Source organism: Ceratotherium simum, chromosome 30, assembly GCF_057802395.1.
Source record: "Ceratotherium simum simum isolate JZ-2026a chromosome 30, ASM5780239v1, whole genome shotgun sequence".
Classification (NCBI taxonomy): Eukaryota; Metazoa; Chordata; class Mammalia; order Perissodactyla; family Rhinocerotidae; genus Ceratotherium; species Ceratotherium simum.
Window position 1 is genome coordinate 3,863,139 of NC_141929.1, and position 11,511 is coordinate 3,874,649.

Genomic DNA, 11,511 nt, shown 5'->3' on the forward strand with positions numbered 1-11,511 from the left:
CTCTTGACTGCAGAGCTTGTCTGGATTCGAGCACAACGTTCCCGAGCTAGAGGCCTGGGGGCTTTTCTCTGGTCGTGTTTTCCTGGGCACCTGTGGGAGGCGGGGTATGCGGAGATGTGGCCTCCGCCGGAGCACCCTACCTTCTCCGCCCGCTACGAACCTGCTCCAGAGCGCAGGGCTAGGCACGTGCGGGGCGACAGACCGCTGAGTCAGGGAGACCCAGCCCACCACTTCGGCCTGCCCAAGACCCCGAGGGACCGAGTCTCCAGCCTTTTCCTATCCCCACTCGGCTTTATAGACAGCTGTTAGTTTGGGACATTAATTGCCCTGGTGAGTTTATTGATAATTTTGATGTAACAGAGCACCGGAGAAATTACCCTCACGTCCAAAATGTCAAATTTGAGAAGAACCAGGTTCAGAGGCTCACGACCCCACGATGCGGAGAAACTGCGGTGGGTCTCGAACCGCCGCATCAACAATGTCACTTGATTGTGTTTGTTTTCCTAGGTAGCCGGGAATTGGAATAGAAAGAGGGTAGTCAGAAGGAGAGGCAGGTTTAAAAAATGTTTCACACACACCCCCCCCGGATGATTTTGGGGGAAATATTACCGGATTGGAAACATCCTGTCACCCTGCTCTCCCACCAGCGGCCCTTTTCCTGCTCAAACTGTACTCGCTTCTCAATTGGGGAAAACCAAGTGTAGGGCACCAAAAAAAAAAAAAAAAAACAACACAAAAGCTGTTTCATGATTTATAACAGCTAGAATATGGGAACAGTAAAGTCTGAACCTCAAAGTAAAACTCTCATTGGCGTTGGAGTGGCAAAAAATGTAAAAAATATGATTTGTACATATTTATATATATTTTACATATATATGGTTTTCCTGGGGGAAGGCAGACTACAGTTTTTCTTTAAACGTTTGATTATGTCTTTAAAACGAGAAATGACATTTAGAGGGGCAGAGGGCTCTTCTTAAAAAACAGGAGCCAAGAAAAATTGTTACTCTTCTCCAGATTTCACTTCAATGTGAAATGAAGAGAGAAAAGAGGAGGATTAGCCAACACATAAAAAAGAAAAAGAAAAAAAGGATTAAGAATCACCCCTATTTTAAATGAAAAAAAAAATGTCTAGAGGTCCCAGATGGGTTTCTGCCTACATTTTGGGGTTTGGAAGATATTCTGCAATTCCAATCCCAATCTGATACTCATGCGATTTTATTTCTAGTTGATACAATGTTAAAGGCCAGGTACAAATGTTATACATTTTTATTTTTGTTCTTTTTTTTAGGAAAAAATACACAAAGGCAAAACATCCTCAAATTGTCATTTTATACAGTGCAGAAGGAAATTTAAAATACGTGTCACAAACGCTGCACCCCAGCAGCCAAAATACTAAAAAAGGGGGGTAGTCCTTCATTTTATATATATATTTATATAAAACATATGGAAATTTGTTTTTACACAGATCGGACTTTGTTTCAAATTTACAATGGATATCTAAAAAAAATTCTACGCGGCAAATATTGCCAACAAAGTTACACCATTAATACTGATAAACGGAGGAGCCTATGCGGTGTTTCGATTATTAGGGAAAGAGTAGAATAAATAACAGGATGAGCCTTGCTAGAGTTTAAAAGTGCCTTAACCTTCCCGCGTCCCCGCGATCCTGAATCCGCGCTCCCGGGCCTGCCCGTCCCCGCGGCGGGCGCCCTGCTCGCCTGCTCTCGCTCCGGAAGATTCACAGTAGAAATCCGGAGACAGCCGGGGCTCGGGAGGAGTACACCCACCAAGAAAGTCCAAAGAAAATTCGAAACAAAACCAGAAAGACTGCAGAGAAGGCAAGAGAGGAAGGCAGATGGGGACGGCAGGGGCCCGAGGGCCGGCCGCTCCTGGGCCGCTCCTGGTTTCTTTTGTAAGACGAACAGTGGCTTCAGAAACGCAAGTTGTTCCCACAAAGATCCACCTGCGGTCACGGAGGACTTCTGAGGTGGGGAGGGAGAGCGCGGTTTCTCGTCCCCCCCTTCCCTGCAAAAGACGGCTCTAAAAGGAGACTTGCGCATTCCAAGACATTCTTTCCAACAAAATTAAAAATAAAAAGATAAATAATCAAAAAATAAAAGTATTTGATAGTGACGGTCTCACGTGCTTGCCTTTTTTCTATAAACCTTCCCCACTTTTGCCATCGGAGGAGAAGGGGGGAGACCGCAGCAGAATCTTGTTTAGATGGTGAGGGTTTCCCCAACACAGCACCTTCTCGGCCGGTTTCAATTGGATCAAAAATGGATATTTATTTACCAACAGCTGCAGTCAGATCAGGCCCCGCCGCCACCATTTTTAAAAATTTTTGAGGGAGTGGGGGAGGAAGTGCCGACTACTGCGCTGGGTCTTTGCCTTGGGGACTCCTTTCCAAATAATCCGGTTGGGGAGGGGTCAAACCCTTTTCTTCTGCCGACGGTTATACCTCGAGAATAAAGCAGTTTCTGGCAATGTGTTCCGAGGTCCTGCGCCGGGCCGGCCCGTGCCTGGAGGGCCCGGCGGCCTCACATCACGCACGGCTTGATGTCTTGGTAGGTGACCTGCTGGTGGTAGTAGGAGCCGCCGCCGGCCGAGTGCATGGACGAGGACGCCATGGTGTTGAAAGAGAAGACGAACTCCTTTCGGTCACACATGCTGGGCGACTGCGAGTGATACCGCGGGATGCCTGCAGGGCGAGAAAACAGGAGGGGGGAGTACAGGGTTAGCGTCGGGGGCCGGCGTTCAAGGCGGAGAAGCCTGCGGGGCGCACGGGGTAGACCTGCCCGGCTTGGGCGCACGGCTCGCGCCTCCGCACACTCCGCCCGCAGTGCCCACACTGCCCCAGTTCCTGGCCCTCGGTTGGCCCGGGCTGTGCGCCCCAAGGGAAGACCCCGGGATGCCGGCGACGATCCCTGCTCCCCGGAGCGCCCGCTGCCTGGGCCTGTCTTGCCTTGGACACCAACCCGGCACCCGGGGCTCCCGGAAGCCAAAGGGGAAGGGGTGAGGGGTGCCTGCCACGGACCAGCAGACACCAGGGAGGGCTCCGGCGGCTTCCACCTCCAGGGCAGCCCGTGGCCTGCGCCTGGCCACCGGGGCAGCTACCTCCCAACTCGAACGGCTGCTGAGGCCCTGGTGCAGTGAGAGGCCCGTGCAGGGAGCAGAGAAGCGGCAGGGCCATCCCGGGTGAAGGGCGTTTTCTCCAGAAGAGTGGATTCCTGGAGAACAGGGCCCTCCAGGGCAGATGGAGCCCAGGAGTTTGAAGCCGCCCCTAGCAGGACGACCCCTGCAGAGAGGCGACCCTCCAGGCTGGCTCCTGCCTCCCGCAGGCTGCTGACAGCTGACCCCTGACAGGCCCTGCTTAGCTCACTCCATGCTCTTTTTAGAACTAGGCCCAGAAGGCTGCTGGGGGGCAGTTCACTAAGGGAGACTGTTCTGAATCTTCTTCCTCAGAGGATGAGAGGGGGACCAGGGGACCTGAAAACCTGGATCCTGAAAAACAAAGAGTCTGTGGGGCCTGCAATTTTGAGCCTTGCTCTGGGCCTGGCCACAGCACCCCTCTTCCTGTCACCAGAAAGTGTCCCTGACTCAACGTTTGCACAGCCAGACCTGGTTCCCTGAAAGGCCGGGGCGCTGAGCTCTGAGCACTGGGCCCAGGCGGCGTTGGGCCTAACTCTTCCATTCGGCCGGGCGTGGAGGAGAGGTGACTCTTCTGGCAGCTTTCTGGGTGACCCCCCCAGGGAGGGTGAGCCAGCCGGCCAGGGCAGGCGTCCCAGCTCCATCCTTGGTACTTGCTGAGGTGTGAGGGGCTATGGGACCGTAAGGGACTTAGAATATTGGGGTCTGAGTCTTCTTGGTGAGAACGGGGCCTACCTGGCCAAGCCTGGGACAGCCAGCAGCCAGGAGTTGAAACAGAAAAAGAGCAATAGAGATGCCTTGGCCCAAACTGGGGGCCCCAGGTTGCACTCACCCCTCAAAGGAGGGGAGGTGGGGCCGAGGGACAACCCGGGGTGCAGAGGCCTCCCCAGAGAGATGGGGTTGGCACCCAACAGAAGTGGCCACCAGCTCTTGCCCAGGGCAGTCAGCGGGTTGGGGGGCTGGGTTCCGCAAAGGGCTCACAGATGTCGGATTCCCCCAGGGCTGGGACAGCCCAGCTCCCCACTCACCTTGCAGCTCAGCTGGGGCGTTGTGACTGTTCTGGTGCAGATACGGCTGGTCCAGGGAGTGCGTGGAGAGGCTGCCGGACAGGGGGTTAGCCGCGGGATTGCAGGGGGACAGGGGCTGCTGCTTGATGTAGGAGGCGCCGCTGTTGAGCGCCGCGGAGGCCGAGGGCGGCCAGGCGGCCGGGGAGCCCGAGTAGACGGCGTGCGGCTCCATGACCCCACCGGCGGCCGCGGGCAGCAGCGGGGACGCGGGCACCGAGCTGTCGTGGTGCGGGTACTCGCCGGCCGCCGCGCCGCCGCAGCTGCCCATGTACGAGTGGCCGCCGTTGGCGGGCAGGTGGGGCACCGAGTGGCTGGGCAAAGCCATGCCGTCCACGTTGCCCGGCAAGTGGCCGTTCATCATGCCCAGGCCGCCCTCGAGCGCCAGGCTGTTGGGCGGGCACGAGAGGCCGCCGGCTGAGCTCTGGAAGCCGTAGGTGTCCGGGAGGTGGTTGAAGCCGAGCCCGTTCATCATGCTGTACATGGGCTTCAGCGCCTGGCACTTCCTTCGGAAGCCGCGCGGCCGCCGCCGAAAGGAGCCCTCCTCGAACATGAACTCGCTGGCCGGGTCGATGGTCCAGTAGTGGCCCTTGCCCGGCCGCCCGAGGCCCTTGGGCAGCTTGATGAAGCACTCGTTGAGCGAGAGGTTGTGGCGCACGGAGTTCTTCCAGCCCTGGTAAGCGCCGCGGAAGAAGGGGAAGCGCGCCTGCAGGAACTGGTAGATCTCGCTGAGCGTCAGGCGCTTGCTGGGCGAGCTCTGGATGGCCATGACGATGAGCGCGATGTACGAGTAGGGCGGCTTCTCGGGCCGCCGAACGCCGGCGTTCGTCTTCTTGGCCTTGGACGGGCCGGACGCCGCGGGGTCCATGGCCGCGCCGCCTCCCCCGCCGCCGCCGACGCCGCCGCCGTGCGGTGGCTGCTGCTTCTCGGGCGCCGAAGACATCGGGTGGCTGCTGCCGCCGCCGCCGCTGCCGCCGCTGCTCTGCGCCGCCGACGAGCCGGGAGGAGGAGGAGGAGGAGGAAGAGGAGGAGGGGGGGCAGGAGGGCGAGGGGGAGGGGGCTGCGCGCGCGGGGCTGGCTGCGCCTCTGCCGTCATCGGCGGCCACTTCTCCCGAGCGAGCCTCGGCGCGCCCTCCCCCGCCCGCGCGTCCTCCCCGAGGAGCTGCTGGATCCGCCGGCGGTTGGCGCAGTCCCCCTCTCTCTCCAGCTCCCTCCTCCCCCACCTCTCTCTCCTCCCTCTTTCCCTCTCGCCCTCCCACAAGGGAAGGAGCCCAGCGGAGGCTGAGAGCAGCCTCTTTGCAGCGCGCGCAGAGGCCGCGAGGAAGCCCCCCACCGGTTTTCGGGGGAAGACACCACCTCCAGGGCCTGCGGCCGTGCGCTTGATGCCCGCCACCCGCGGCGCTCGGCTCCACGACTCCAGCCGAGGCCGCCCTCACTGCAACTTCTCTCGGCGGCGTCTCGCCGGCCGGCGTAAGACCCTCCAGGAGTTCCCTCCCCTCCTCGCCCCCCTCCGGCCCCCGCGATGGTGGGCGCTTAAAGGGCCCCCACCCTCGCTGCCCAGCGACCGCCTGCAGAACCCGCCCCGCCTCCACCAACCTGGCGAGCAAGTGTTAATGCGCCCTCGGCCCGCGGTTCAGCCCCGCTGCGCGCAGGACCCCGCCTTCCCTGCCCTGGCGGCGCGGAGGGAAACGCACCCCGGGTCCCCGGCCTTCCCCGACGCGTACAGCCTGGTGGCAAATCGCAACTGCGGCGGCGGCGGCGGCCTCCAGGTCCTAGCCATCGCGGGCACAGCTGGCTTGGCTACGGGTCCTCGCGACCGGCGAGCGTCTGTTCCCGCGAGGGACCGCCTACCCGTTCTCCCCGCCCCGGGAAGGACTGCGCCGCGCCCGGGACTTTTCGGACTCGCCCAGCAGCGCGCGAGCAGGCGGGCGGCCGCCGGAGCCGAGCGCGGGCGGAAAACGAAAGCGCTGGGCGGGTCGCTGCCGCTTTGTCTCCGGCGCTGTGGGCCGGTCCGGAGCGAGTGAGAATAGCTGGCCCTGCGGGGACCGAAACCGCACAGGCTCCCCGAACAAGCGGCCCCGCTCATTCACTCACTCATCCATTCGAGTACTCATGCACACACACGCGTGCACTAATGCACGTGCAAACCTGGTAAATTACGCAGAGGTGAAAACTCGCACCCTTGCGTGCGTCCCCACTCACGCATACACGGTGCTCAGGCGTGTGCGCGCCCGCTAATGCGCTCACTCACGCACACACAGTAGGTCCACAGGAGCTTAAATTCGCACCTACTCTCACTCACGTGTACACTAGCCACGCTCGGATCTGAACCCACACATAACCCAGTTGACTTCCCCCACCACCATACACGCACTGAAAACCCGCCTATTTGGCCCCGTAGCCCCGGTGTCCCCACTTTCCAAGAGCAGGTTCTGATTTCTCGTAGATGGTAAAGGCCTTGGCAGGAAGTTTATACGGCTCAACGTAAACACGTTCTGGGGGATTCTTTAATAATAATAATAGAGAATTCCGCGTGCGCGGGGGGAGTTGGCCTAATGCCCCTGTGGGATCGGCCTGCCGCCGCCGCGGGGGCCTCTGACACTGCGCGCCAGGCCAGGTTCCGGAAAGCAGTCTGCGCGGGCGGGGAGCGCGGGCCTGGGTGGCCCTCGCGCGCCTGGCTGCCCGCAGCAGCGGCTTGCACGCAAGCCTTCCCCCACCAACCTCGTAGCGCTTGGGTTCGGGCTACGACGGGGTAGGGGGTACAGTGGCGCCGAGCGCAGGATCGCGTTGGAGCCGGGCGCAACGCGGCGCGCAGGGACCCAGGTGAGTGTTGCTCGCGCATAGACTGCGGGGCACCCGGCCGGCCTCTGGGCCAGGGTTGGGAGGAGGGAGGCGAGGGATGTTTTCGCGGGTCGTCGCGAGGAGCCAGGACGCCTTGTGCGTGTGCCGGGTTCGGAGTGCGGCCCGCGGCACTCTTCAAAGCCCACTGGCCTCTCGGGTTTCTCTGGCCTCCTTGTTCCCCGCTGACTCCCCTCCTCGCTCGGATGCCTTCAGCCTCGGTGGGGAGATGCCTGGTCGCCTTCGGGGCGCCTGGCGCGTCCATGCGAGGAGCTTGGGGGCTTGCCGGCGAAGCTTGCCCAGCGGTGTCCGCCTTCCCCGGCGGGGCCGCGCTCGCGGGAGATGAGAGTCAGCTTGTCCGCGCTGTGCTTCCGCCCGGCGCTCCCGGCCTGGGCTCCGCGAGCACACAGCCCGGCCGGCGCTGGGAAAGGGCGCGAGCGTGGGACGTGACTGCCCTGTGTGTGGCTGCGTCTTCGCGCAGTCAGCTGCGCACTGGCAGGCCCACCTCCACTTTACACAGCCCAGCCGGCACCCACAGACCAGACGCCATGTGTGTGCGCGGCCTCGAATACGTCTTCCCGGCTGACACCCTCACACAGGCCAGGCGCCCCCGACCCGCGCACGAGCGCACAGGCCTGCCCACCGCTGAGGACACACTTTCGGTTAAGGGCACACACTCCTTCCCTGGGCGTTCGCCCACGCACAGCCAGCCGCCCATACACACACAGTCGCACGCACGGCCGGTCCACACGAGCGCACGCACGTCCACGCACACACACTTTCTCACATTTTCTCCCTCCATCACTTTTTTTCTTTTGCCAAACGGCAGCTGCAGGCTAGGAGGTCCCGGCGGCGACGGGAGGCAAGTTCCCGCGAAGGGGTCGCCACTGCCAGCTGCTGGGAGCACATCTGGCCTTTAGAAGAGAGGCGATCGGGGGAGGCAGCCCCGCTCCCAAGCTGAACCGAGGGGTGCGGCGCTTACCCCCGGCTCCAAGAAAGTGATAGTAACGCCTCCCATTCTCTTGCTCCCCACCACTAACGGGGCGCTCCAAAGTGAGGGGGCTCTATAGAGCAGGAAGTTAGGGGCCCCTTTTTCCAGTGGCCCCCTTCCCTCTCAGGCCCTCCCCGGTTGGGGGGGAGGGAGCTGCAGGGTCCCTCTGTGGCTAACCCCTAGTTCAGTCTTCCTCCCTCCTGCACCTCACTGTCTCTCACCCGCTCCCCTTGGGGGCTCCTGTGTGTTTTGGGGTGAAGGTGCTTCCACCTTCCTGGGGAGGAAGTGTGAAGTCGGGGCCCCACCTGGCCTCCACTTACCTACCCCTCAGGCTCTGACAGCGGAAGGACAGCAGTTACCATGTCCACGGAGAGGGGGCCCAGTGGCCTCTGAGCCTCAGGAATGTGGCAGATGGAGCTCTCCCCAACCCCTAATCTGCACCAAGGGGGGAGGTAAAGGTGGGGGCCTGAGAAGGAGGGAGCAAGAATGAGCTCCAAGCTCTGTAATTTGGAGGGGACCCCCCTCAATTCTGGGAAACACCACAGCCATAGCATGGAGGCTTTTCCAGGTGCCGGGAGACAAAGCTCTCAGCTCTTAAGATGCCTCTGAGAGCTCTTGCCAGATCTTGCATTTTGGGGATGGGGAAACTGAGGCCTGGTGAGGCTCTGGCCTGGGTCAGCCAGTGCTGCCAGGTGAACATCTCTCCACATTTCCTCTGTGGCCCCAAGGACAGACTATCATTGCATTTTACCCTCCCAGATGCCTCGTTACAGGCCAGGAGTGGAGAGAGTGGGGCTTAGAAATGCTTCTGTAGCCCCACACGCCCCTGGCTTCCCAAGTTCAAGGGCACAGAGAGCCCCATTGGAACACTGATGGTGATAAAATAATAACAACCACTACAAACACAATAATAATAATAGGACTTATCGATTGCTGGCCATGTACCAGGTACCGATCATCACCTTATACACACCCCCTTGGATGTTCTTAACCTTTCTCTGGGCCATGAATCCCTTTGATAAACTGTTGAAAACTACATCCTACCCCCCCCCCAACCAAAGTGCTACTTGCGACAGTTGTAGAATAATTTTCAAGGTTTCACCAAACACCGGGAGCCCACCCATGAACCCATGACCTCCCATTCATGAGCCCAGGACCCTGGTTAAACGCCCCAAAGATACTTGTTTAATCTTCACAGAAGCCCCTACCAGGTCAGCGTTACTCCTCCTTTTACTGATGGGCTCAGCAAGGTTACCCCATGTGCTGGGTCACCCTACAGAGCCAGGAACAAACTCAGGTCTGATTTCAGCACCAGGGATGAATCCCCGACCACAGGGTGCAGGTCGGCAGTGGGCAGGGCAGAGAGACCCTCTCCCTGCAGACTCACAGTCATGGTCCTGAGTGAAGCCAGCCTCCACCACGTAGGGATGTTGCATAAGCTCTTTGTGCCTTAGTTTCTTTTGTTGGGGGGGGAGGTTGTTCGTTGATTTACATTTTTTCCAGCTTTATTGAGATATAATTGACACATAACTTGTATAAGTTTAAGGTGTACAGTGTGTTGATCTGATACATTTATATGTTGCAAAATGATTTCCCCCACAGCATGAGCTGCCCCCTGCATCCCATGTCGTAGTTACCATTGCTTTTCTGCGGTGAGAGTATTTAAGATCTACTCTCTTAGCAACATTCAAGTATAGGATACAGTATTATTGGCTATAATCACCATGCTGACCTTAGTTTCTTCATCTAAAAAATGGGACGAAAAATGGGACTTATTTCTTAGGGCTTTGGGGAGCCTTGGACAAGCCTGTGCAGGGAAAGGTGGGCTCTCCAGCAGAAAGAAACAAAACCCAGGGCCCAGCTGAAGGGGCAGTGGAGAAAATGCAGACCGGGATGTGGGCAGCTGTTTGCTCTTCGCTTAAAAACCCATCAAGACCCCTTCCCATCCCAAATCAAATCTGCGCCTCAGCGCCGGCCCCAGGAATCCCCAAATGGGGAGGGGGGTGTAAAAACAGACACGCCTGGATGTCTCCCACTCCCCAAGCCCAAGGTATTTTTACTGGCTAATTGCTTAAGTGAAGCCGCCCGGGCCGAGAGCGCGCGGTAACTCGAGCAGGGAACCAGATCCAGCTCGGATTGTGCCCGGGCCGGCCGTGCAGGCGGGGGCAGGGTCGGCCGCCGACCACCCACCGCGAGGGCAGCCGCCCTGCTCGCCGCCGCCGACGCCAAGGCCCCTGCTCTGCATTAGCGCCGGGCCTGGGCCACCCTCGCCCCCGCTCCCTCGAACCGCTTCCAGGCGGCGTCCAAAGGCGACACAAGGTAGGGCGGGCCGGGCCCTAGACCGGAGGTGGGTGTTGGGCAGTAGGGAAAGCCACCTGGCCTGGGGGCCTCGACAGGGAGACGGGAGGGGCTGGGGGGGATATCTGTGAGTGAAAATGCACCTTTAGGGACGGGGGACTGTGCAGAGAAACGTCAGAGTACGGAAGAGAGAAGGCATTCCCCCTCCCCTGGATTATAAAAGGATCTGTGCACAAAATCAGTGGGATATTTCTCTGCACACTCGAGATGTGCACACGTATCATGCATGCCAGCGTGCATAATATTGCCCAGAGGGGCAAGAACGGTAGACCTAGAGAGGCAGCGAGATCAGGAGGGTGTACAGTGTGTGCACAGAATAGCATGAGGCGTGCAAATAGAACGCATTTCCTACACTGAACATTATGAGATGTGGGTATGGTGTAGCGACTTCGTGTGTAATGAATATTTTAAGATGTGACACAATTTTAAGATATGAACAATATAGCACATTATATGTGCTGAATATTCGCATACAATATGAAGTGTTCCATACAAAGAACATTATAAATGTGTAGAGTATAGCAGGTTACACATAGTGTAGAGTCTGGGGGTGTGTACAATATAATGTTTTCCAGAACAGAATATTGTAGGCTCTGCAGACCATATAATATAGAATTACATAGACTGGGGTAGGGTGTGTGTGTGATAGAATGGGCGCTATAGTACATGATATGGGTTTACACGAACATTGTAAAATATACACAATTCGACGCCTGTGGCACAGAACACCATGGGCGATTGTAGATGATTCGGTGTGCACCCTGGGTACCGCATATTGCAAGGAGAGGGGTCTGCATGGTGATGCCCTGTCTCACCAAGCGTCAGGCAGTGTGTTTACAGTAGAACATGGCAACGAGAATGGAAGGCTGTCAGGAGGTTTGCTTGCAATCTAACACGCAGTAATAAAAATGCAGCAATCACACAGCTAACGGTTATTGAGGCCTGACTCTGTGCCCTTCCTGGGCACCTCGAGGTCATCGCTAGCTGATGGAACCCCCACTATAACTCTGTCAGGCAGGTTCTGTTTTGATTTCTGGTCCCAGAGAAGCAAATTGACTCTCCTACTGTAATTTTTGCAGCGCTGGAGCGACTTTTCCGCACTTTGTCGTG

General features: G+C 58.4%; 1 protein-coding gene and 1 pseudogene across 1 annotated transcript; one reads left to right on the forward strand and one right to left on the reverse strand.

Annotated features, from left to right (window-relative positions):
* Nucleotides 1-2,540: 2,540 nt before the first annotated feature.
* FOXF1 (forkhead box F1) lies at nt 2,541-5,310 on the reverse strand. Its single transcript, XM_014792649.2, has 2 exons — nt 4,179-5,310; nt 2,541-2,701 (listed from the first exon to the last, which is right to left on the reverse strand). Exons 1-2 carry the CDS (start codon nt 5,308-5,310, stop codon nt 2,541-2,543), a joined length of 1,293 nt encoding a protein of 430 aa, XP_014648135.2.
* A 1,459-nt stretch (nt 5,311-6,769) lies between these two features.
* LOC147913079 (uncharacterized) lies at nt 6,770-8,091 on the forward strand (annotated as a pseudogene).
* The last annotated feature ends 3,420 nt before the right edge of the window (nt 8,092-11,511 follow it).

What these genes read in the sequence shown, in the direction of transcription:
- FOXF1 (XM_014792649.2), bottom strand. Translation starts at nt 5,310, where the DNA reads ATGACGGCAGAGGCGCAGCCAGCCCCGCGCGCGCAGCCCCCTCCCCCT. An exon ending in CGCCCCAGCTGAGCTGCAAG is followed by an intron (nt 2,702 to 4,178) that starts GTGAGTGGGGAG and finishes CTCGCCCTGCAG; the next exon opens with GCATCCCGCGGTATCACTCG.